Genomic DNA, 26926 nt, shown 5'->3' with positions numbered 1-26926 from the left:
AGCAGGTATCTGTACCTGCCTGCTCTCTCCTCAGAGCAGGTATCTGTACCGGCCCACTCTCTCCTCAGAGCAGGTATCTGTACCCGCCCTCTCTCTCCTCAGAGCAGGTATCTGTACCCGCCCGCTCCCTCCTCAGAGCAGGGTACCCACCCGCTCTCTCCTCAGAGCAGGGATCTGTACCTGCCCGCTCCCTCCTCAGAGCAGGTTTCTGTACCCGCCCTCTCCCTCCTCAGAGCAGGGATCTGTACCTGCCCGCTCTCTCCTCAGAGTAGGTGGCTTTACCTGCCCGCTCTCTCCTCAGAGGAGGTATCTGTACCTGCCTGCTCTCTCCTCAGAGCAGGTATCTGTACCGGCCCACTCTCTCCTCAGAGCAGGTATCTGTACCCGCCCTCTCTCTCCTCAGAGCAGGTATCTGTACCCGCCCGCTCCCTCCTCAGAGCAGGGTACCCACCCGCTCTCTCCTCAGAGCAGGGATCTGTACCTGCCCGCTCCCTCCTCAGAGCAGGTTTCTGTACCCGCCCTCTCCCTCCTCAGAGCAGGGATCTGTACCTGCCCGCTCTCTCCTCAGAGTAGGTGGCTTTACCCACCTGCTCTCTCCTCTGAGCAGGTATCTGTACCCGCGCACTCTCTCCTCAGAGCAGGTATCTGTACCCGCCCGCACTCTCCTCAGAGCAGGTATCTGTACCCACCCGCTCTCTCCTCAGAGCAGGTAGCTGTACCCGGCTGCTCTCTCCTCAGAGCAGGTAGCTGTACCTGCCCGCTATCTCCTCAGAGCAGGTATCTGTACCCGCACACTCCATCCTCAGAGCAGGTATCTGTACCCGCCATCTCTTTTCTCAGAGCAGGTATCTGTACCCGTCCCGGCAGGTATCTGTACCCGCCCACTCTCTCCTCAGAGCAGGTATCTGCAGCCACCCGCTCTCTCCTCAGAGCAGGTAGCTGTACCTGTCTGCTCTCTCCTCAGAGCAGGTAGCTGTACCCGCCAGCTATCTCCTCAGAGCAGGTATCTGTACCCACCTGCTCTCTCCTCCGAGCAGGTATCTGTACCGGCCCGCTCTCTCCTCAGAGCAGGTATCTGTACCCGCCCACTCTCTCCTCAGAGCAGGTATCTGTACCCTCCCGCTACCTCCTCAGAGCAGGTATCTGTACCTGCCGGCTCCCTCCTCAGGGCAGGTATCTGTACCCGTCCGCACTCTCCTCAGAGCAGGTATCTGTACCTGCCCGCTATCTCCTCAGAGCAGGTATCTGTACCCGCGCACTCCATACTCAGAGCAGGTATCTGTACCCGTCATCTCTTTTCTCAGAGCAGGTATCTGTACCCGTCCGGGCAGGTATCTGTACCCGCCCACTCTCTCCTCAGAGCAGGTAGCTGTACCTGCCCACTGTCTCCTCAGAGCAGGTATCTGTACCCACCCGCTCTCTCCTCAGAGCAGGTATCTGTACCCGCCCGCTCTCTCCTCAGAGCAGGTGGATGTACCCGGCTGCTCTCTCCTCAGAGCAGGTAGCTGTACCTGCCCACTCTCTCCTCAGAGCAGGTATCTGCACCCACCCGCTCTCTTCTCAGAGCAGGTAGCTGTACCCGGCTGCTCTCTCCTTAGAGCAGGTATCTGTACCCACTCGCTCTCTCCTCAGAGCAGGTATCCCTACCCGCCCGCTCTCTCCTCAGATCAGGTATCTGTACCGGCCCGCTCTCTCCTCAGAGCAGGTATCTGTACCCGCCCGCTCTCTCCTCAGAGCAGGTATCTGTACCCGTGCACTCCATCCTCAGAGCAGGTATCTGTACCCGCCAGCTCTTTCTCAGAGCAGGTATCTGTACACGTCTGGGCAGGTATCTGTACCTGCCCACTCCCTCCTCAGAGCAGGTATCTGTACCTGCCCCCTCTCTCCTCAGAGCAGGTATATGTACCCACCTGCTTCTCTTCAGAGCAGGTATCGGTACCCGCCCGCTCTCTCAACAGAGCAGGTATCTGTACCCGCCCGCTCTCTCAACAGAGCAGGTATCTGTACCTGCCTGCTCTCTCCTCAGAGCAGGTATCTGTACCCGCCCGCTCTCTCCTCAGAGCAGGAAGCTGTACCCACCTGCTCTCTCCTCAGAGCAGGTATCTGTACCCGCCCGCTCTCTCCTCAGAGCAGGTATCTGTACCCACCCGCTACCTCCTCAGAGCAGGTATCTGTACCAGCCGGCTCCCTCCTCAGGGCAGGTATTTGTACCCGCCCGCTCTCTCCTCAGAGCAGGTATCTGTACCCGCCCTCTTCCTCATCAGAGCAGGTATCTGTACCCTCCCGCTCTCTCCTCAGATCAGGTATCTGTATCCGTCCGGACAGGTATCTGTACACGCCCGCTCTCTCCTCAGAGCAGGTATCTGTACCCGCCCGCGCTCTTCTCAGAGCAGGTATCTGTACCCGCCCGCTCTCTCCTCAGAGCAGCTATCTGTACACGCCCGCTCTCTCCTCAGAGCAGGTAGCTGTACCCGCCCTCTCCCTCCTCAGAGCAGGTATCTGTACCCGCCCGCTCTCTCCTCAGATCAGCTATCTGTACCCGTCCGGACAGGTATCTGTACCCGCCCGCTCTCTCCTCAGAGCAGGTATCTGTACCCGCCCGCTCTCCCCTCAGAGCAGGTATCTGCACCCGCCCGCTCTCTCCTCAGATCAGGTATCTGTACCCGTCCGGGCAGGTAGCTGTACCCGCCCTCTCCCTCCTCAGAGCAGGTATCTGTACCCTCCCGCTCTCTCCTCAGATCAGCTATCTGTACCCGTCTGGGCAGGTATCTGTAACCGCCCGCTCTCTCCTCAGAGCAGGTATCTGTACACGCCCGCTCTCTCCTCAGAGCAGGTAGCTGTACCCGCCCTCTCCCTCCTCAGAGCAGGTATCTGCACCTGCCCGCTCTCTCTTCAGATCAGGTATCTGTACCCGTCCGGGCAGGTATCTGTACACGCCCCCTCTCATCTCAGATCAGGTATCTGTACCCGTCTGGGCAGGTATCTGTACCCACCCGCTCTTTCCTCAGAGCAGGTATCTGCACCCGCCCGCTCTCTCCTCAGAGCAGGTATCTGCACCCGCCCGCTCTCTCCTCAGATCAGGTATCTGTACCCGTCCGGGCAGGTATCTGTACACGCCCGCTCTCATCTCAGAGCAGGTATCTGTACCCACCCGCTCTCTCCTGAGAGCAGGTATCTGCACTCGCCTGCTCTCTCCTCAGGAGGTATCTGTACCCGCCTGCTCTCTCCTCAGAGCCGGTATCTGTACCCGGCCTCTCTCTCTCTCCTCAGAGCAGGTATCTGTACCCGCCTGCTCTCGCCTCAGAAAAGGTATCTGTACCCGCCCGCTCTCTCCTCAGATCAGGTATCTGTACCCGTCCGGGCAGGTATCTGTTCACGCCCGCTCTCTCCTCAGAGCAGGTATCTGTACCCGCCCGCTCTCTTCTCAGAGCAGGTATCTGTACCTGCCCGCGCTCTTCTCATAGCAGGTAGCTGTACCCGCCCTCTCCCTCCTCAGAGCAGGTATCTGTACCCTCCCGCTCTCTCCTCAGATCAGGTATCTGTATCCGTCCGGACAGGTATCTGTACACGCTCGCTCTCTCCTCAGAGCAGGTATCTGTACCCGCCCGCGCTCTTCTCAGAGCAGGTAGCTGTACCCGCCCTCTTCCTCCTCAGAGCAGGTATCTGTACCCGCCCGCTCTCTCCTCAGATCAGGTATCTGTACCCGTCCGGACAGGTATCTGTACCCGCCGCTCTCTCCTCAGAGCAGGTATCTGTACACGCCCCCTCTCATCTCAGATCAGGTATCTGTACCCGTCTGGGCAGGTAGCTGAACCCACCCGCTCTTTCCTCAGAGCACGCAGCCATTCTCCCTGGTGGATGAGGGGTCCAGTGAGAATAACTTCAGCTTTACTCTGTTTCCTGTCATCATTTGCTCACTTTCTTTCACTCGATCACACATTCTGTGTAGGTCACTTACATCTGCGCTTCTCATGCCAGGCACTAGTGTTAGGTGGCATCAAGCTCCTTTTGTATAGGAAATCGCTGTGAGCCTTTAAGGGCACACCATCCAGCCCCCATATCAGACAGTGCTCACTCAAGACCTCAGCAAATGTGTTATCAAGGGATGTTGCCATAGAAAGAGCATTTAAATCACACTATTGACAGAGACTGATTATAGTGCCTAGAGTGATTGCAAACCTCGTCAGAGCTTTATTCTCAGTTGCGTGCTGTTTTGTGCTGTGTTTTGTGTTGTGCTTTCAGTTTTGCTTATACATGATTTTCCCCTTCTTTTTCAGACTTGGATCAGACAGGCAAACGTAAACGGTCTTCATCACAGAGTGAAGGTATGTTATGTATTTATTACCTATGGGAGACTATATCCTACTCTATATGGGAACCTGTAATAAGAAACTATATCCTACTCTATATGGGAACCTGTAATAAGAAAACGCCTTCCCTTATAGTCACTAGTTACAAAGGAGCAGTGGCGTCAACCTGCGCGCTGTGAGTGCAGAGTGTAAAAGGCACCACCCTGGGGACCCAGCAGCTACTTCAATACTTAATGAAAGAATAATCTAGCTTTTATCCACTTCTTATGTGTTTACTGCATTTGGCCCAGGACAGTGGCCAGTGCCCAAAATAGCCATGCCACGAGGTCCTTTGTTCTGATCTTTGGCCATCTAGTCCCTTTGCCTTCCCCAGATCAAGCAGACCTGGGAAATTCCTTATTTGGTCATGCAGAACCCCACACAATCCGAAGCTTTCTGCATGCCTTGTGTGTGTGTGTGCCCAGGATGTGGGCTGGAACTGTCTAGTTCCAATACACCTCCTGGGTGCCAGGATGTCTGGTGTGCTGGGATGACTGGGACCACCGTGGTCCATGATTGGTCCACATCTTGGATGGCTGAATAGGAGCAGATCTATCATTGATAAATCTTGAATTGAGGAACTTCTTTGGTGATTTCAATTGGGCAATTGGGTTACCTCCGCGACCACTTTCTGCTTCTGTTTAGAAAGGATGTTGCATAAGTGTAAATCAGGGCATATCCTATGTTGCTGTCATGTGGGGACTCACTGCACAGTTGTAAAATAGAACTTGTTGTCATGGGTTATAACCCCTCCTTCACAGTCAATTTTTGTGCTCCGTTGCCTGTTATTAGTCCTTGGGGATGCCACCAATCGACCAGATTTTTCAGATCTCTAATGAGAGTCACCTGAGGGTTGGTGGATAGTATTTCATAGCAGTTGGGTGTCTGTTAGGGAGAATTCTCTGTTAAGGCTAATTTCCCAAACCTAGTGAGTCCCCCAGCAGCTTTGCCGGATTTTTGGGGTTTATTTTTTTCTCCTGCTAAGGGTGAGACTCTTTTTCTCCCACTCTTAGGCACGATTTGAAAGTGTCCTTTGACTCTGCAATGTGTTTTATGGGCTATGGGGTCTTTTACTCCATAGGGCTTAATGTGTTTTGTTATTTTTGGTATGTGCGTTACACAGCACCCTCAGTGCAGTAACACAGGGGTGTCATAGTGACCCCCAAACATAGACTCCATACCCTGGGACTGACTACTGTCTGCCAGGGCTTGTAAAGTCACCATTGGCTTTACTAGTCTCAAATTATGAACAGAACCAGTACAAACCATCATATTGTGGAAGTACTGGTAGGGGCAATTCGATTGCTCCTGGGTCTGTTTTCCAAAGGGGGCACTGTCCCATCCCCCCCTGTCGAGTTTCTGGCTGGTGGCAGTGGATACCATGGAAATATTCCACCGGAATATTTCTTATGGGATTTTTCCCATTGATTTTAAACGCACCACTTTTTGGTGCAATGTTAAAGATACCGCTGGGTTATTTATTTAATATTTATTCCCCAGTTGGGTCTTTTTGCCAGGACTCGGTTTTAAAATGGCGTTTGTGTTCGCTTCTGTGACTGTAACCCAAGTTGAGCCCTTTGTTCCACTTTTGGCGGGCTTCTGCACAGAAACCCCCTAAAGTGGTACCACTCTGTCTGGGTCCACAGGATGTGTGGGAGGGGGGAATAGGCACCCTAGACTGAGTTGCCTTGGCAACTCAAGTCGCACTCTTGTGTGATTGGCTCAAGTGGTGAGCCGCCCGGCTCACCACTTAGCATGTTTGATTGACAGCTAGGCTGAGTGAATGGGGGTTTTCTGCATAGAAGCAGGGCTTTGGGGACTGGAATTTCAGAAGTCACCACAGGATCTAAGAATCCGAAGAGGGAGAAGCTGAGCTGACCTGCTACGATGACACCACCGGTGGAGCCCTGCTGAACCGACTCACCACTTCCCGACGACAGAGGAGATCTTCCTCCAGGAGAGTCTTCTTCCCTTGAACTGGTGGGGTTAACCAGTTTGCCCCTTTTTCGCCTTCCTGGACCGTCCCGTGGGCGAATTGTCCGTGCCAAGCAACCCAGCAACCGGATAACCATGACTTACCACTACCATGAATAAAAGGGTAGCACCTTTTAACCGGAGGACTCCGCGGCTGGTTTCTTCCCTGGCAGTGCAACAACCTTCAGCTTTCCTCCACGTCGAGATCTTCTCTTCCTCTGGACGACGCGCAACTTGCACCCGCTGCCAGGAACAACTGCCCCCTCTGGACGTTCCTCCACATTTCAAATGTACTGTGTCCGCCTGGCCTCCCTCGCAACGGTCTGTGTGGGGTGTCCCGTAAATCCTCACCTTGCCATCTGGTTGGCCCTAGGCTGGCTAATATAACTTTTCTGAACTGATCCAACTCCTTTTTCAACTATCTACAAAGACTGTTTAAAGTGTACCTCTATTGTGATCTTGGGCACATTCCGCCTTGCTCTCTCCAAGGGTGGGCCTGGCCTATGACTCTGTTGCTCTACAGTAGACCCTGCCTTTCTTGACTTGCTGTAGTTTCTTAAAAGTGTTGGTACTGTGTTATTTCCATACTCTGCCTTTCTCTCCCTTTTTAAATTAATTATTGGAGTGCCATCTAAGGTCACGCGCTCACCTCTGTTTTGCTAATAAGTGGTGTCTTAACCTAGACTTGTCAAATAATTTAACTAGGGAAGTGTATATACTTATAGTGACTGTGTTTGAACTTGCTTGATATATTAGTGCCAGTGTATTTTCATAAGTGTGTTTTTAAATAAATAATTATATACTTTTATACCAAAGCTCCGGTCAGTGTTTGCTTGTGCTCTGTCTTTTGGTACCTAATGTGTATACTCTATATACTGCTTACCTCTTCTTGAGAGAAGTCTGACTGCTCAGCCACAGCTACCAAGTAAATCTGTGTGGTACAGACTGCTACCAAGTGGGTTTACTGCTTCTCCTGTAGTCTTAATCTTTTTGCAGTGGTCCCAAAGGGAACTGCACAGGATTCTGCCTAACAGTGTCTCAAGGTGGTTTGTAGCCATTTTAATGAAGTCTCATCTGTTCTTTGCAATTATATTACCGCCCTTATCCACCTCTTTTATGACTAACTCTTTTTTTTACTTAGTGATTTTAGGGCTTGCTGTTCCTGCGGTGTTAAGTTACGTTGTGCACATTTTTTGCCTTTCATCCCTTGTTTGTCCAAGATCTTATTCAAGTCCTGCGTGACCGATTTATAGAATGTGTCATTAGAGATCTGAAAAATCTGTAGAGGAACTCAAGGTCTCCGTTTTCTCTACACTTATGCGACATCCTTTCTAAACAGAAGCAGAACGTGGTCGCGGCGGTAACCCAGTTGATATCACGAAAAAAAGTTCCTCAATTCAAGATTTTTCAAGTACTTTGATATCACCAACCGTGCTGACCTGCATTCTCACACTGAAACAAGGCAGAATATCTTGAGAATAGGGAAGAGGAGGCCAATAACCTGTTCACAACAAAAGGCAGTAATGCCTGTGCATTTGGAACTAGTACTTTGAAACGTGAAGACCTTAGATACAAATTTATAAAATTTGAAAAAGCTTCACATAAGGAAATCGACAAGTATTGGGAGATTATCTCCCTAAAAAACTACCTAACCAAACAGCAAATACCACAAGGATTATGAATTTTGATCTTCCCGGATTTCAGTAAAGATGAAGACAAAGATTTAGTGGAAGACTGGGAAAAAAACCTGAATCAATGTTCGAAACAAATGTTGGAAATGCTAGTGGAACATGCAACTCGTGAACATAAAAGAATCACAGACCAAATAGAGACTATTAAACAAGAAATAACAGATGCCAAGGCATTAGATGTAACCAAGGAGAAAAATGACCTTAAGATGTACGAGATATTAAAGGAATACCAGGACGAAATTAAATTGAGAAAATTGAGAAAATGTTTCCATGATGAGAGAGATTATAATGAGGACAAGTTTATACATTTCAGGAAAAATACAACAAATATACAAAGCCAATATCCAAAGAAAGTACACCTAATACCTCATCCTCGAGTTCAGATGCCGATGAAGATATTGAAGGGGACCCTGAAACTACGATGATCAAAACAAAAACAAAACATGTCATGGTTTCCTCAACCAAATACGTAGATTTAAAAAAGAAAACAGGAACTGAGTACAAAAACAGGTCCATTTTCAACTGTCAAACCAACCCGACAAGTAACAAACTACACTCGGAGGAAAGGAAGGAGGTGGTCAGGTAGACACAGGCAACCCCGATGCTTTAGAGGATTACCAGAGATTGACAAGAGCGGGGGCCCGAGAAGCGGACAAGAAGAACAAATAGGTGACTTAGTTATGAATTTGTCTGATCAAGAACTAACTCCAGAGGAAATAAGCCTCTTGAACAGTGGACTTTCTTTTGCACCAACATCATATCTCGAGCCTATACAAGTGCATATCGATCTCTTCAAAGTAGTTAGGAAGCTAACATTTTTTACAAATTTGCCACACAAATGAGCAGACGGGAAAATCAGTCTGAACAGGTTATCACCAGTGAAATAACAATTGAAGATTTGGGAAATATACATCTTCTCAGATCATTACAGGAGCCAAAAGAGCCACCGATACACCAGGCATTGCAAGAGTTCAAGATTACAACGGTATGACACAAGTAGAACTAAAACCTAAATCCAAGTTTCTACCACAATTTTCAATGGACAATATGCTTGATGCATTCTATAAATTGGTCACGCAGGACTTGAATAAGATCTCGGACAAACAAGGGATGAAAAGCAAAAAATGTGCATGACATAACTTAAAACGGCAGGAACAACAAGGACTAACATCACTAAGTCAAAAAAAAGAGTTAGTCATAAAAGAGCCGGATATGGGCGGTAATACAATTGTAATGAACAGACAAGACTACATTAAAATGGCTACGAACCACCTTGAGACACCCAACTGCTTTGAGATACTATCCACCAACCCTCAGGTGACTCTCATTAGAAATCTGAAAAATCTGGTCGATGGGTGGCATCACCAAGGACTAATAACAGACGACGGAGCACGAAAATTGACTTTGAAGGTGGGATTATAACCCATGACAACAAGTTCTATTTTACAACTGTGCAGTGAGTTCCCTCATGACAGCAACATAGGATATGCCCTGATTTGAGAAAGGCACGTTTTATGTGCCAAAACACGTGTTACAATTTGGAACGTCATTAGATGTTTTATGGCGCAGTAAACAGTGTGGGGGAAACACACTTCACTTTTCAGATCTCTCATTGGTTTCTTTGTTTTGGCTTGAAGGAGATTCTGGATAAGAGGAGGCACCTTACACAAATTCCAGGTCGATCTTCTGAGTTCATAACAAACTTCGCAAAGGAATCCAGTATCCTGCTCCGAAGAAGCAGATTTGTGGAATGACTGGTGACCCGCTGGAAGGTTTGGCACCCTGACCCCACTGTTCTCCTGTCAGAGACCCTGTTTCTCATCGATCATAGAAGGCCTGCAAGGGCACTTTGACCCGTTGGAGTAGTGGGACTAACTACTCTCGGCAACTCCTGCTTATCCTGTAAGCAAGCCTTTTCGGAAGTGTTCCTGGACCGCCCAGTAAACTGACCAGCTCTTACAGGACCTTTGCCCTGGAACCGCTGTCACCTCGAGTTTTGACTTGAGTCTTTGGAGACTGTAAGCTCTGAGTATAAGGCATTCTCCCGCCGAGTTTCGTACACCTAACATTCCTAGTTCTGGAATTAGGAGAGTACACCTGAACCTGAGCCTACACCGTCACTGTGTCGCCCAGCTGTGGTGACGATCTTCATGGGTGCCTTGCTGCTGATCCCCCCTGTGCCCTAAAACTCACTGCAGTGGAACTGGCCTGATCTCTTCACCAGGAGCTGAGAAATCGCTATCGTCCCGCCACAAATTAAATCCTGGAACGCAGCCCCTGAAAGCCGCAGAGCTTTGCAACTGCAGGATTTGAACCTGCGAACCAACTGGACTTGACTGCCGAAGTTTGGTCCAGAGTGCACCGTGGGTCGGTAAGTACTTGTATCCCTTACCGGTGGCCCCTGACGCATCCATAGACTTTTACGCACGAGTGTCCCCTGAGGGCCTCTCTCTTTTATTGAGGTAGCCTCTACTACTGAGCTATTCCCAAATCTTGGAACCTGTTCTGCCCTCTTGGGGAGACCCTCCTTAAATAGTGGGAATGTATTCTTCATCACCTCGCCCAACTTCCTGAGCCAATACAGCCCCCTGAAGAAGCCCCATTTTTAAGTTAACCCCAAGATCGAGTACTCCGGCACTGAATGAACTTTTGAGCTCAAGGCTCCACACTTCTTAGGGACTGGACTGCCTATTAGTTAGGGTTTGAATTGTTGAAGGACTGCCTAAAGTATATTGGCACTGTGTGACCCCTTTCTTTGCAGGTTGTGAATCTCTACTTGTGGAATATTCCTTTAGGCCAATTGTTACTGTTTCTGTAGATAGTGTTGTGTTAGTTTTATTAATACTGCTGAAGATGTACTTTTTGTTTGACTTAAAAGGCCTTTAATAAATGTATATGTATTTTTGATATATTCACCTGACTGAGAGTAATTTGTGGTGTCATTTACTCTGTGTGCCCATTGTGGGCTTTCAGCCACCCTCACCCCTCCTGAGACCCAGTCTTGACTGCTGCCAATGCTACCTTGATTGGTCTGGCTTGTCCAGAATGTTGCCCTGTTCCAAGAAACTAGGCTGGCCTTCTGAACCTCTGCCCACCAGGTCAGAGTTCAGAAATCCATCTTAACACCTGGGCCAGAGCTTTACACAGGCCTCCCACACACAAGGCCTAGGTCGTCTGCTCCTTGCCGGGCAGGTCCATGCAGATGCAGTCTGGCCACTTGGATATTGAACCCCTGTGTAGATGTTGGAGGCCTCAGGCAGCTTTGCTACAGAAATCCTGCTGTCTCTCTCAGACATATTTTAAGGGTGTTTTCTTTCACTCCTTCGGCCCCTGGGGCTAGTTAATTTCTCCCTGGGCACGGATGGGGAAACCGTCCATTGTCCAGTGATGTCAGCATAGAGGAGGGTCCAGCCTGTGTCCAGGTAAGTGCCAGGACACATACACATGTTAAACTGTTTTAGCTGTTTTGACATCGCACACATACTAAGCAGAGCAGATAGGAAGACGGCGCATCACAACAAGTACCTTCTAATTTCAGGAATCACCCCCAGAGAATGCACTACCATTACTAATCCCACATGCTGGACATTCAGGAAATAGCTCTGCACCTTTCTACCATCACACCAATCACTAGAATCCAATCTCCCAGCCTTTAGAACAACTCTTAAAACCTGGACATTCAGGAAATAGCTCTGTACCTTTCTACCATCACACCTATGACTAGAATCCAATCTCCCAGCCTTTAGAAGAACTCTTAGAAACCTGGACATTCAGGAAATAGCTCTGCACCTTTCTACCATCACACCTATCACTAGAATCCAATCTCCCAGCCTTTAGAAGAACTCTTAGAAACCTGGACATTCAGGAAATAGCTCTGCACCTTTCTACCATCACACCTATCACTAGAATCCAATCTCCCGGTGTTTAGAAGAACTCTTACACCTGGACATTCAGGAAATAGCTCTGCACCTTTCTACTATCACACCTATGACTGGAATCAATTCTCCTGGTGTTTATAGGAAATCTTGCAACCTGGACATTCAGGAAATAGCTCCGTAACTTTCCACCATTATTAACATTGTTGCCCATATGGGTGGCAGCATCATGCCTATGGGGGATAGATAATATGCAGTCCATAAAATGCAAATAAACGTAATCTCTTAGCAACTTTGCTCTAATCTGCCTTAACCCATTGACCTTACTTGCAGTCATTTTTGGGTTTGCCTTGCTTGGGGCCCTGGCTGTCAGCCTTTCTCTCCTGTCACAGTGTCTACTGGCATGGCTTTCCCTTATTGTGCTCGTACCGCAAGTCACCCAGACCTCATCCTCCACTTTTCTTCTGTCTCTTCTTAACTGCCTTGCCTAAGTCGAACCGCCATGTCCTCTCCTGCCCTCTCCATTGGTGTTTGACAACACTGTGCCCATGTAGATAGGAGACCATTCATTGGTGCACCCCTTTCCTGTCTCATCTCACATTCGCAAAATTCGTTCAACTCAGAATCTCAATCCAGGACTTCCCAATCCAGGTACTGCGTACCACAGTGGTGGTCTGCCTCACAACTGACCCATGCAAGGACCTTTCCTCTTGCCTACACCCCTGCTGCCTCCAGGTACCAAGCCTGACCAGCAAATCAAGCCGCCCCTCATTGAGTTCCTTGTCTTGCTCAAATCATAATCCACTTCAGAAGTTGTTCTCGCGACAGACAGTCATGTAACCATTCCTCCCCATTTGTATGCCCTTATCCCCTTCTCATCATGACCCACTTCCCCATGGCCTCCTTTCCCCACTTTGCGACTCCCTATTACTACTGTGCAATTCTCACCTTTTCACCGTCGCACCTCTGAGTGTTAAGGGGGCAGGGAAGGGATTATCAGGGGGGTATTAGAGGGGAGCACATCTGTACGGAGTCAAGAGAGAGAGTGAGGCCCATGGGGAGAGTAGCCTCACGAGGCAGCTAGCTGCAATAATGTCCCTCCTCACCCTCTTTCCTTGATCTTCTTGCCTTCATGGCCAGAACGCAGGTCATTATGGCAGCCATCCCCCTCCTGAGGCAGCTCTCCCCAGATGATCCCTTCCCTGCCCCCCTCAACACACTGAGATGACATCTGTGACTTAGTCAGCCCTCCCCAGCCTTAAAAGACCCGGCCCATCCAGTAGAGCTCGCTTATGAGCGTCTCTCTACGACCGATCTACCATGGTGAAGTCCTGCACTGATACGTGGAACACCTGCACTGGCTGATTTGTCTGAGGAGATGGTTCTCATCAGATACAACATTTCAGGGATGCTCTACTCATATTTATTGTACTTTTTCTAGAACCCTACGAGCTGAATACAATTATTTAGCTGAATACAATTATTTAAATTCCTGTATAGATTTATGTTATTACAAACATATTTTTAAAATTCTTCAATAAATACCAAATATATTTTAACAAAAAGGGTTCTCAGAAGTAGTATAACACTGGGTGCCTCTAAGCATATGCTACCTCTTGGTCCTCAACCTAGATATGATATGATAAGATATGGCATTTATAACGTGCCTGTACACAAGTGGGTCAGCAATGCGGTTGGAAATGTCATAAATTGCAATTTTTAGTTTTCAGATGATTACCTACTGAAGTTTTCCCTCAGTCAGATCTCCACATCTGGCCACCCTCTCTGATCTCTGGCCCAGGCCCGTCTATTGCCCACTTGCACTGCCTCCCTGGAATCCCCTGCACCTGGGGACCGTTGTTCTGTATCCCTACAGTCCCCCTACCAGCACTTTGATCTGCACTTTCTTGCACTCGCTACCAGCTGGCCGTTTATTTATTTTCTTATTTATTCCACTTTTCCCATGTACTGCACTTTCCCCTCTCCCTTTCCCCGCGCACTTTTCCTTTCCCCCTTCCCATGCACTTGCACGATCTGAATGACACTTGGCCTAGTAGGATCGTTGTCTGTCCTCCCTTTGTCCCCCCCCCTTGCCTCATCGCGCCTTGAAACACTTGTGTATAGGCGTGTTATAAATGCCATATCATATCATATCATCTGCTGTTGTATGCTCTCAACATGTTTCGGTTTATTTACAGTTTCGTTACAGAACCTTCATCAGGAGTACTATTCAAAAGTTATCGAACACATCCTTGCACTCTTATTCTTTAAAAAGCCAAGGGCATCTCCCTCGTGTCTCCCAATACCATGTGATGCACTCACCACTGTACAATTCTACAAAACATTCAATGTTATTCACTATAATTCTAATGTACATTCAGTATGCAGATGTCACTTCTTTTTACTTCACTCAGTCACCTCAGTATCATAGAGGACCTGTAAAACGCGATATGATTCTAAAATAATAATTACTATTCAATCACATTGCTTTAAATGCATTAAACTGCCTTTAGGTAGTGTGATCTGGACACTTGTAAATACCTTGTTATGTATTTGAAAAATGTGTCCAAGCGCAATCTTCGTTAGATTTCCACAATACCATCAGAGCTCCATCAGAAATACAGGTGGATAGACGTGAGTGTATAGACCTTCAACGGAGAGAACCCGAGGGCTACCATCGCCCTCTGTGCCTATCATGCGCACACCTCGGCTCTTTAATCAGCTCGTCTCGCTGTGATGATTGCACGCTGCTTGTGCCTTTAATCTGTGTACATCAATTATAATCCAACAGGCACCACACCCTCTGCCTACAGGTCCCTTTCAGAGCAGGTATCTGTACCCTCCCGCTCTCTCATCAGAGCAGGTATCTGTACCAGCCCATGCTCTCCTCAGAGCAGGTATCTGTACCCGCCCGCTCTCTCCTCAGAGCAGGTATCAGTACCCTCCCGCACTCTCCTCAGAGCAGGTACCTGTACCCCTGACTCTCACCTCAGAGCAGGTATCTGTACCCCCCTGCTCTCTCCACAGAGCAGGTATCTGTACCCACCCACTCCCTCCTCAGAGCAGGTAACTGCACCCGCCCGCTCTCTCCTCAGAGCAGGTAACTGTACCCACCCGCTCTCTCCTCAGAGCAGGTATCAGTACCCTCCTGCACTCTCCTCAGAGCAGGTACCTGTACCCCTGACTCTCACCTCAGAGCAGGTATCTGTACCCGCCTGCTCTCTCCTCAGAGCAGGTATCTGTACCCACCCACTCCCTCCTCAGAGCAGGTATCTGCACCCGCCCACTCTCTCCTCAGAGCAGGTATCTGTACCGCCCACACTCTCCTCAGAGCAGGTACCTGTACCGACCCGCTCCCTCCTCAGAGCAGGTATCTGTACCCACCCGCTCTCTCCTCAGAGCAGGTATCAGTACCCTCCCGCACTCTCCTCAGAGCAGGTACCTGTACCCCTGACTCTCACCTCAGAGCAGGTATCTGTACCCACCTGCTCTCTCCTCAGAGCAGGTATCTGTACCCACCCACTCCCTCCTCAGAGCAGGTATCTGCACCCGCCCACTCTCTCCTCAGAGCAGGTATCTGTACCGCCCACACTCTCCTCAGAGCAGGTACCTGTACCGACCCGCTCCCTCCTCAGAGCAGGTATCTGTACCTGCCCGCTCCCTCCTCAGAGCAGGTATCTGTACCCGGCCGCGCTCTCCTCAGAGCAGGTATCTCTACCCGCCCGCTATCTCCTCAGATCTTTACCTGCCCGCTCTTTCCTCAGAGCAGGTATCTGTACCCTCCCGCTCTCTCCTCAGAGCAGGTATCTGTACCCGCCCGCTTTCTGCTCATAGCAGGTATCTGCACCCGCCCGTTCTCTCCTCAGAGCAGGTATCTGTACCCACTCGCTCTCTCCTCAGAGCAGGTATCTATACCTGCTCGCTCTCTCCTCAGAGCAGATATCTGTACCCGCCTGCTCTCTCCTCAGAGCAGGTATCTGTACCCACTCGCTCTCTCCTCAGAGTAGGTATCTGTACCCGCCTGCTCCCTCCTCAGAGCAGATATCTGTACCCACCCGCTCTCTGCTCAGCAGGTATCTGCACCCGCCTGCTCTCTCCTCAGAGCAGGTATCTGTACCCGCCCGCATACTCTCTCATTAGAGCAGGTATCTGTACCCGCCCGCCCACTCTCTCCTCAGAGCAGGTGTCTGTACCCGCCCGCTCACTCTCTCCTCAGAGCAGGTAGGTGTACCCACCTGCTCTCCACTCAGAGCAGGTATCTGTAACTGCCCGGTCCCTCCTCTGAGCAAGTATCTGTACCGGCCTGCTCTCTCCTCAGAACAGGGATCTGCACCCGCCCGCTCTCTCCTCAGAGCCGGTATCTGTACCCGCCTGCTCTCTCCTCAGAGCAGGTATCTGTACCCACCCGCTCTCTCCTCAGAGAAGGTATCTGTCCCCTCCCGCTCTCTCCTCAGAGCAGGTATCTGTACCTGCCTGCTCTCTCCTCAGAGCAGGTATCTGCACCCGCCCGTTCTCTCCCCAGAGCAGGTATCTGTACCCACCCGTTCTCTCCTCAGAGCAGGTATCTGTACCCGCCCGCTCTCTCCTCAGAGCAGGTGTCTGTACCTGCCCGCTCCCTCCTCAGAGCAGGTATCTGTACCCGCCCGCTTTCTGCTCATAGCAGGTATCTGCACCCGCCCGTTCTCTCCTCAGAGCAGGTATCTGTACCCACTCGCTCTCTCCTCAGAGCAGATATCTGTACCCGCCTGCTCTCTCCTCAGAGCAGGTATCTGTACCCGGCCACTCCCTCCTCAGAGCAGGTATCTGTACCCGCCCGCTCCCTCCTCAGAGCAGATATCTGTACCCGCCCGCTCTCTGCTCAGAGCAGGTATCTGCACCCGCCCGCTCTCTCCTCAGAGCAGGTATTTGTACCCACCCGCTCCCTCCTCAGAGCAGGTATCCGCACACCCACAGGTCCCTTTCAGAGCAGGTATCTGTACCCGCCTTCTCTCTCGTCAGAGCAGGTAGCTGTACCCGCCTGCTCTCTCCTCAGGGCAGGTAGCTGTACCCACCCGCTCTATCCTCAGAGCAAGTATCTGGACCTGCCCGCTCTCTCCTCAGAGCAGGTAGCTGTACCCACCTGCTCTCTCCTCAGGGCAGGTAGCTGTACCCACCCGCTCTCTCCCCTCAGAGCAGGTATCTGTACCCACCCGCTCTCTCCTCAGAGCAGGTATCTGTACCCGCCTGCTCCCTCCTTAGGGCTGGTATCTGTACCCGCCTGCTCTCTCCTCAGAGCAGGTATCTGTACCCGCTCGCTCCCTCCTCAGAGCAGGTATCTGTACCCACCCACTTTCTCCTCAGAGCAGGTATCTGCACCTGCCCGCTCCCTCCTCAGAGCAGATATCTGTACCCACCCGCTCCCTCCTCAGAGCAGGTATCTGAACCTGCCCGCTCCCTCCTCAGAGCAGGTATCTGTACTCGCTCGCTCCCTCCTCAGAGCAGGTATCTGTACCCGCCCGCTCCCTCCTCAGATCAGGTATCTGTACCCGCCCACTCCCTCCTCAGAGCAGGTATCTCTACCCACCGGCTCCCTCCTCAGAGCAGGTATCTGTACCCGCCCACTCCCTCCTCAGAGCAGGTATCTCTACCCACCGGCTCCCTCCTCAGAGCAGGTATCTGTACCCACCCACTCTCTCCTCAGAGCAGGTATCTGTACCCACCTGCTCTCTCCTCACAGCAGGTATCTGCACCCGCCCGCTCTCTCCTCAGAGCAGGTATCTGTACCCACCCGCTCTCTCCTCAGAGCAGGTATCTGCACCCGCCCGCTCTCTCCTCAGAGCAAGTATCTGTACCCACCTGCTCTCTCCTCACAGCAGGTATCTGCACCCGCCTGCTCTCTCCTCAGAGCAGGTATCTGCACCCACCCGCTCTCTCCTCAGAGCAGGTATCTGTACCCGCCCGCTCTCTCCTCAGAGCAGGTATCTGTACCCACCTGCTCTCTCCTCACAGCAGGTATCTGCACCCGCCCGCTCTCTCCTCAGAGCAGGTATCTGCACCCACCCGCTCTCTCCTCAGAGCAGGTATCTGTAACCGCATGCTCTCTCCTCAGAGCAGATAGCTGTACCCGCTTGCGATCTCCTCAGGGTAGGTATCTGTACACGCCAGCTCTCTCCTCAGAGCAGGTTTCTGCACTGGGCCTCTCTCTCCTCAGAGCAGGTATCTGCGCCTGCCCGCTCCCTCCTCAGAGCAGGTGTCTGTATCCACTCGCTCCCTCCACAGAGCAGGTATCTGTACCCACCCACTCTCTCCTCAGAGCAGGTATCTGCACCTGCCCACTCCCTCCTTAGAGCAGATATCTGTACCCACCCGCTCCCTCCTCAGAGCAGGTATCTGCACCTGTCCGCTCTCTCCTCAGAGCAGGTATCTGTACCCGCCCGCTCCCTCCTCAGAGCAGGTATCTGTACCCGCCCGCTCCCTCCTCAGAGCAGATATCTGTACCCGCCCGCTCTCTGCTCAGAGCAGGTATCTGCACCCGCCCGCTCTCTCCTCAGAGCAGGTATTTGTACCCACCCGCTCCCTCCTCAGAGCAGGTATCCGCACACCCACAGGTCCCTTTCAGAGCAGGTATCTGTACCCGCCTTCTCTCTCCTCAGAGCAGGTAGCTGTACCCGCCTGCTCTCTCCTCAGGGCAGGTAGCTGTACCCACCCGCTCTATCCTCAGAGCAAGTATCTGGACCTGCCCGCTCTCTCCTCAGAGCAGGTAGCTGTACCCACCTGCTCTCTCCTCAGGGCAGGTAGCTGTACCCACCCGCTCTCCCCTCAGAGCAGGTATCTGTACCCACCCGCTCTCTCCTCAGAGCAGGTATCTGTACCCACCTGCTCCCTCCTTAGGGCTGGTATCTGTACCCGCCTGCTCTCTCCTCAGAGCAGGTATCTGTACCCGCTCGCTTCCTCCTCAGAGCAGGTATCTGTACCCACCCACTCTCTCCTCAGAGCAGGTATCTGCACCTGCCCGCTCCCTCCTCAGAGCAGATATCTGTACCCACCCGCTCCCTCCTCAGAGCAGGTATCTGCACCTGCCCGCTCCCTCCTCAGAGCAGGTATCTGTACTCGCTCGCTCCCTCCTCAGAGCAGGTATCTGTACCCGCCCGCTCCCTCCTCAGATCAGGTATCTGTACCCGCCCACTCCCTCCTCAGAGCAGGTATCTCTACCCACCGGCTCCCTCCTCAGAGCAGGTATCTGTACCCACCCACTCTCTCCTCAGAGCAGGTATCTGTACCCACCTGCTCTCTCCTCAGAGCAGGTATCTGCACCCGCCCGCTCTCTCCTCAGAGCAGGTATCTGCACCCACCCGCTCTCTCCTCAGAGCAGGTATCTGTACCCGCCCGCTCTCTCCTCAGAGCAAGTATCTGTACCCACCTGCTCTCTCCTCACAGCAGGTATCTGCACCCGCCTGCTCTCTCCTCAGAGCAGGTATCTGCACCCACCCGCTCTCTCCTCAGAGCAGGTATCTGTACCCGCCCGCTCCCTCCTCAGATCAGGTGTCTGTATCCGCCCGCTCCCTCCTCAGAGCAGGTATCTCTACCCACCGGCTCCCTCCTCAGAGCAGGTATCTGTACCCACCCACTCTCTCCTCAGAGCAGGTATCTGTACCCGCTCGCTCCCTCCTCAGAGCAGGTATCTCTACCCACCGGCTCCCTCCTCAGAGCAGGTATCTGTACCCACCCACTCTCTCCTCAGAGCAGGTATCTGTACCCGCTCGCTCCCTCCTCAGAGCAGGTATCTGTACCCGTCCGCTCCCTCCTCAGAGGAGGTATCTGTACCCGCCTGTTCTCCCCTCAGAGCATGTATCTGTACTCGCCCGCTCTCTCCTCAGAACAGGTAGCTGTACCCACCTGCTCTCTCCTCAGAGCAGGTAGCTGTACCCGCTCACGCTCTCCTCAGAGCAGGTATCTGTACCCACCCATTCTCTGCTCAGAGCAGGTATCTGCACCTGTCTGCTCTCTCCTCAGAGCAGGTATCTGTACCCGCCCGCTCCCTCTTCAGATCAGGTATCTGTACCCGCCCGCTCCCTCCTCAGAGCAGGTATCTCTACCCACCGGCTCCCTCCTCAGAGCAGGTATCTGTACCCACCCACTCTCTCCTCAGAGCAGGTATCTGTACCCGCTCGCTCCCTCCTCAGAGCAGGTATCTCTACCCACCGGCTCCCTCCTCAGAGCAGGTATCTGTACCCACCCACTCTCTCCTCAGAGCAGGTATCTGTACCCGCTCGCTCCCTCCTCAGAGCAGGTATCTGTACCCGTCCGCTCCCTCCTCAGAGGAGGTATCTGTACCCGCCTGTTCTCCCCTCAGAGCATGTATCTGTACTCGCCCGCTCTCTCCTCAGAACAGGTAGCTGTACCCACCTGCTCTCTCCTCAGAGCAGGTAGCTGTACCCGCTCGCGCTCTCCTCAGAGCAGGTATCTGTACCCGATAGCTCTCTCCTCAGAGCAGGTATCTGTACCCGCCTGCTCTCTCCTCAGAGCAGGTATCTGTACCCGCCCGCATACTCTCTCATTAGAGCAGGTATCTGTACCCGCCCGCCCACTCTCTCCTCAGAGCAGGTATCTGTACCCGCCCGCCCACTCTCTCCTCAGAGCAGGTAGGTGTACCCACCTGCTCTCTACTCAGAGCAGGTATCTGTAACTACCCGCTCCCTCCTCTGAGCAAGTATCTGTACCGGCCTGCTCTCTCCTCAGAACAGGGATCTGCACCCGCCCGCTCTCTCCTCAGAGCCGGTATCTGTACCCGCCTGCTCTCTCCTCAGAGCAAGTATCTGTACCCACCCGCTCTCTCCTCAGAGCAGGTATCTGTACCTGCCTGCTCTCTCCTCAGAGCAGGTATCTGCACCCGCCCGTTCTCTCCCCAGAGCAGGTATCTGTACCCATCCGTTCTCTCCTCAGAGCAGGTATCTGTACCCGCCCGCTCTCTCCTCAGAGCAGGTGTCTGTACCTGCCCGCTCCCTCCTCAGAGCAGGTATCTGTACCCGCCCGCTTTCTGCTCATAGCAGGTATCTGCACCCGCCCGTTCTCTCCTCAGAGCAGGTATCTGTACCCACTCGCTCTCTCCTCAGAGTAGGTATCTGTACCCACCCATTCTCTGCTCAGAGCAGGTATCTGCACCTGTCCGCTCTCTCCTCAGAGCAGGTATCTGTACCCGCCCGCTCCCTCCTCAGATCAGGTGTCTGTACCCGCCCGCTCCCTCCTCAGAGCAGGTATCTCTACCCACCGGCTCCCTCCTCAGAGCAGGTATCTGTACCCACCCACTCTCTCCTCAGAGCAGGTATCTGTACCCGCTCGCTCCCTCCTCAGAGCAGGTATCTCTACCCACCGGCTCCCTCCTCAGAGCAGGTATCTGTACCCACCCACTCTCTCCTCAGAGCAGGTATCTGTACCCGCTCGCTCCCTCCTCAGAGCAGGTATCTGTACCCGTCCGCTCCCTCCTCAGAGGAGGTATCTGTACCCGCCTGTTCTCCCCTCAGAGCATGTATCTGTACTCGCCCGCTCTCTCCTCAGAACAGGTAGCTGTACCCACCTGCTCTCTCCTCAGAGCAGGTAGCTGTACCCGCTCGCGCTCTCCTCAGAGCAGGTATATTTACCCGCCAGCTCTCTCCTCAGAGCAGGTATCTGTACCCGCCTGCTCTCTCCTCAGAGCAGGTATCTGTACCCGCCCGCATACTCTCTCATTAGAGCAGGTATCTGTACCCGCCCGCCCACTCTCTCCTCAGAGCAGGTATCTGTACCCGCCCGCCCACTCTCTCCTCAGAGCAGGTAGGTGTACCCACCTGCTCTCTACTCAGAGCAGGTATCTGTAACTACCCGCTCCCTCCTCTGAGCAAGTATCTGTACCGGCCTGCTCTCTCCTCAGAACAGGGATCTGCACCCGCCTGCTCTCTCCTCAGAGCCGGTATCTGTACCCGCCTGCTCTCTCCTCAGAGCAAGTATCTGTACCCACCCGCTCTCTCCTCAGAGAAGGTATCTGTCCCCTCCCGCTCTCTCCTCAGAGCAGGTATCTGTACCTGCCTGCTCTCTCCTCAGAGCAGGTATCTGCACCCGCCCGTTCTCTCCCCAGAGCAGGTATCTGTACCCACCCGTTCTCTCCTCAGAGCAGGTATCTGTACCCGCCCGCTCTCTCCTCAGAGCAGGTGTCTGTACCTGCCCGCTCCCTCCTCAGAGCAGGTATCTGTACCCGCCCGCTTTCTGCTCATAGCAGGTATCTGCACCCGCCCGTTCTCTCCTCAGAGCAGGTATCTGTACCCACTCGCTCTCTCCTCAGAGCAGGTATCTGTACCTGCTCGCTCTCTCCTCAGAGCAGATATCTGTACCCGCCTGCTCTCTCCTCAGAGCAGGTATCTGTACCCGGCCACTCCCTCCTCAGAGCAGGTATCTGTACCCGCCCGCTCCCTCCTCAGAGCAGATATATGTACCCGCCCGCTCTCTGCTCAGAGCAGGTATCTGCACCCGCCCGCTCTCTCCTCAGAGCAGGTATTTGTACCCACCTGCTCCCTCCTCAGAGCAGGTATCCGCACACCCACAGGTCCCTTTCAAAGCAGGTATCTGTACCCGCCTTCTCTCTCCTCAGAGCAGGTAGCTGTACCCGCCTGCTCTCTCCTCAGGGCAGGTAGCTGTACCCACCCGCTCTATCCTCAGAGCAAGTATCTGGACCTGCCCGCTCTCTCCTCAGAGCAGGTAGCTGTACCCACCTGCTCTCTCCTCAGGGCAGGTAGCTGTACCCACCCGCTCTCCCCTCAGAGCAGGTATCTGTACCCACCCGCTCTCTCCTCAGAGCAGATATCTGTACCCACCCACTCCCTCCTCAGAGCAGGTATCTGCACCTGCCCGCTCCCTCCTCAGAGCAGGTATCTGTACCCGCCCGCTCCCTCCTCAGAGCAGGTATCTGTACCCGCCCGCTCCCTCCTCAGAGCAGATATCTGTACCCACCCGCTCCCTCCTCAGAGCAGGTATCTGCACCTGCCCGCTCCCTCCTCAGAGCAGGTATCTGTACCCGCCCGCTCCCTCCTCAGAGCAGGTATCTGTACCCGCCCGCTCCCTCCTCAGATCAGGTATCTGTACCCGCCCACTCCCTCCTCAGAGAAGGTATCTCTACCCACCGGCTCCCTCCTCAGAGCAGGTATCTGTACCCACCCACTCTCTCCTCACAGCAGGTATCTGCACCCGCCCGCTCTCTCCTCAGAGCAAGTATCTGCACCCACCCGCTCTCTCCTCAGAGCAGGTATCTGTACCCGCCCGCTCTCTCCTCAGAGCAAGTATCTGTACCCACCTGCTCTCTCCAAACAGCAGGTATCTGCACCCGCCTGCTCTCTCCTCAGAGCAGGTATCTGCACCCACCCGCTCTCTCCTCAGAGGAGGTATCTGTACCCGCCCGCATACTCTCTCATTAGAGCAGGTATCTGTACCCGCCCGCCCACTCTCTCCTCAGAGCAGGTATCTGTACCCGCCCACCCACTCTCTCCTCAGAGCAGGTAGCTGTACCCACCTGCTCTCTACTCAGAGCAGGTATCTGTAACTGCCCGCTCCCTCCTCTGAGCAAGTATCTGTACCGGCCTGCTCTCTCCTCAGAACAGGGATCTGCACCCGCCCGCTCTCTCCTCAGAGCCGGTATCTGTACCCGCCTGCTCTCTCCTCAGAGCAAGTATCTGTACCCACCCGCTCTCTCCTCAGAGAAGGTATCTGTCCCCTCCCGCTCTCTCCTCAGAGCAGGTATCTGTACCTGCCGGCTCTCTCCTCAGAGCAGGTATCTGCACCCGCCCGTTCTCTCCCCAGAGCAGGTATCTGTACCCACCCGTTCTCTCCTCAGAGCAGGTATCTGTACCCGCCCCAGCTCTCTCCTCAGAGCAGGTGTCTGTACCTGCCCGCTCCCTCCTCAGAGCAGGTATCTGTACCCGCCCGCTTTCTGCTCATAGCAGGTATCTGCACCCGCCCGTTCTCTCCTCAGAGCAGGTATCTGCACCCGCCCGTTCTCTCCTCAGAGCAGGTATCTGTACCCGCTCGCTCTCTCCTCAGAGCAGATATCTGTACCCGCCTGCTCTCTCCTCAGAGCAGGTATCTGTACCCGGCCACTCCCTCCTCAGAGCAGGTATCTGTACCCGCCCGCTCCCTCCTCAGAGCAGATATCTGTACCCGCCCGCTCTCTGCTCAGAGCAGGTATCTGCACCCGCCCGGTCTCTCCTCAGAGCAGGTATTTGTATCCACCCGCTCCCTCCTCAGAGCAGGTATCCGCACACCCACAGGTCCCTTTCAGAGCAGGTATCTGTACCCGCCTTCTCTCTCCTCAGAGCAGGTAGCTGTACCCGCCTTCTCTCTCCTCAGAGCAGGTAGCTGTACCCACCTGCTCTCTCCTCAGGGCAGGTAGCTGTACCCACCCGCTCTCCCCTCAGAGCAGGTATCTGTACTCACCCGCTCTCTCCTCAGAGCAGGTATCTGTACCCGCCCGCTCCCTCCTTAGGGCTGGTATCTGTACCCGCCTCCTCTCTCCTCAGAGCAGGTATCTGTACCCGCTCGCTCCCTCCTCAGAGCAGGTATCTGTACCCACCCACTCTCTCCTCAGAGCAGGTATCTGCACCTGCCCGCTCTCTCTTCAGAGCAGATATCTGTACCCACCCGCTCCCTCCTCAGAGCAGGTATCTGCACCTGCCCGCTCCCTCCTCAGAGCAGGTATCTGTACTCGCTCGCTCCCTCCTCAGAGCAGGTATCTGTACCCGCCCGCTCCCTCCTCAGATCAGGTATCTGTACCCGCCCACTCCCTCCTCAGAGCAGGTATCTCTACCCACCGGCTCCCTCCTCAGAGCAGGTATCTGTACCCACCCACTCTCTCCTCAGAGCAGGTATCTGTACCCACCTGCTCTCTCCTCACAGCAGGTATCTGCACCCGCCCGCTCTCTCCTCAGAGCAGGTATCTGCACCCACCCGCTCTCTCCTCAGAGCAGGTATCTGTACCCGCCCGCTCTCTCCTCAGAGCAAGTATCTGTACCCACCTGCTCTCTCCTCACAGCAGGTATCTGCACCCGCCTGCTCTCTCCTCAGAGCAGGTATCTGCACCCACCCGCTCTCTCCTCAGAGCAGGTATCTGTACCCGCCCGCTCTCTCCTCAGAGCAGGTATCTGTACCCACCTGCTCTCTCCTCACAGCAGGTATCTGCACCCACCCGCTCTCTCCTCAGAGCAGGTATCTGTACCCGCATGCTCTCTCCTCAGAGCAGGTAGCTGTACCCGCTCGCGCTCTCCTCAGAGTAGGTATCTGTACACGCCAGCTCTCTCCTCAAAGCAGGTTTCTGCACTGGGCCTCTCTCTCCTCAGAGCAGGTATCTGCACCTGCCCACTCCCTCCTCAGAGCAGATATCTGTACCCACCCGCTCCCTCCTCAGAGCAGGTATCTGCACCTGCCCGCTCCCTCCTCAGAGCAGGTATCTGTAATCGCTCGCTCCCTCCTCAGAGCAGGTATCTGTACCCGCCCGCTCCCTCCTCAGATCAGGTATCTGTACCCGCCCGCTCCCTCCTCAGAGCAGGTATCTCTACCCACCGGCTCCCTCCTCAGAGAAGGTATCTGTACCCACCCACTCTCTCCTCAGAGCAGGTATCTGTACCCGCTCGCTCCCTCCTCAGAGCAGGTATCTCTACCCACCGGCTCCCTCCTCAGAGCAGGTATCTGTACCCACCCACTCTCTCCTCAGAGCAGGTATCTGTACCCGCCCGCTCCCTCCTCAGAGCAGGTATCTGTACCCGCCCGCTCTCCCCTCAGAGCATGTATCTGTACTCGCCCGCTCTCTCCTCAGAACAGGTAGCTGTACCCACCTGCTCTCTCCTAAGAGCAGGTAGCTGTACCCGCTCACGCTCTCCTCAGAGCAGGTATCTGTACCCGCCAGCTCTCTCCTCAGAGCAGGTATCTGTACCCGCCAGCTCTCTCCTCAGAGCAGGTATCTGTACCCGCCCGCTCTCTCCTCAGAGCAGGTATCTGTAACTACCCGCTCCCTCCTCTGAGCAAGTATCTGTACCGGCCTGCTCTCTCCTCAGAACAGGGATCTGCACCCGCCTGCTCTCTCCTCAGAGCCGGTATCTGTACCCGCCTGCTCTCTCCTCAGAGCAAGTATCTGTACCCACCCGCTCTCTCCTCAGAGAAGGTATCTGTCCCCTCCCGCTCTCTCCTCAGAGCAGGTATCTGTACCTGCCTGCTCTCTCCTCAGAGCAGGTATCTGCACCCGCCCGTTCTCTCCCCAGAGCAGGTATCTGTACCCACCCGTTCTCTCCTCAGAGCAGGTATCTGTACCCGCCCGCTCTCTCCTCAGAGCAGGTGTCTGTACCTGCCCGCTCCCTCCTCAGAGCAGGTATCTGTACCCGCCCGCTTTCTGCTCATAGCAGGTATCTGCACCCGCCCGTTCTCTCCTCAGAGCAGGTATCTGTACCCACTCGCTCTCTCCTCAGAGCAGGTATCTGTACCTGCTCGCTCTCTCCTCAGAGCAGATATCTGTACCCGCCTGCTCTCTCCTCAGAGCAGGTATCTGTACCCGGCCACTCCCTCCTCAGAGCAGGTATCTGTACCCGCCCGCTCCCTCCTCAGAGCAGATATATGTACCCGCCCGCTCTCTGCTCAGAGCAGGTATCTGCACCCGCCCGCTCTCTCCTCAGAGCAGGTATTTGTACCCACCTGCTCCCTCCTCAGAGCAGGTATCCGCACACCCACAGGTCCCTTTCAAAGCAGGTATCTGTACCCGCCTTCTCTCTCCTCAGAGCAGGTAGCTGTACCCGCCTGCTCTCTCCTCAGGGCAGGTAGCTGTACCCACCCGCTCTATCCTCAGAGCAAGTATCTGGACCTGCCCGCTCTCTCCTCAGAGCAGGTAGCTGTACCCACCTGCTCTCTCCTCAGGGCAGGTAGCTGTACCCACCCGCTCTCCCCTCAGAGCAGGTATCTGTACCCACCCGCTCTCTCCTCAGAGCAGATATCTGTACCCACCCACTCCCTCCTCAGAGCAGGTATCTGCACCTGCCCGCTCCCTCCTCAGAGC

General features: G+C 53.6%; 1 protein-coding gene across 4 annotated transcripts in view; it reads left to right on the top strand.

The window, feature by feature from the left end:
- The window catches only part of LOC138511134 (NACHT, LRR and PYD domains-containing protein 3-like), a 703807-nt gene that overhangs the window by 82223 nt on the left and 594658 nt on the right, over positions 1-26926 (top strand). For 2 of the 4 annotated variants that reach the window (XM_069626620.1, XM_069626619.1), the window contains exon 4: positions 4278-4325. The exons of the other annotated variants lie outside the window; for them this stretch is intronic. In XM_069626620.1, coding sequence (XP_069482721.1) covers positions 4278-4325 — 48 coding nt within the window. The remainder of the gene's footprint in view (positions 1-4277; positions 4326-26926) is intronic. 4 annotated transcript variants of the gene reach the window in all.

This window comes from Ambystoma mexicanum, chromosome 6p (genome assembly GCF_040938575.1).
Source record: "Ambystoma mexicanum isolate Mex_15411 chromosome 6p, UKY_AmexF1_1, whole genome shotgun sequence".
Taxonomy (NCBI): domain Eukaryota; kingdom Metazoa; phylum Chordata; class Amphibia; order Caudata; family Ambystomatidae; genus Ambystoma; species Ambystoma mexicanum.
This window is presented reverse-complemented; position numbering and strand designations above follow the sequence as displayed.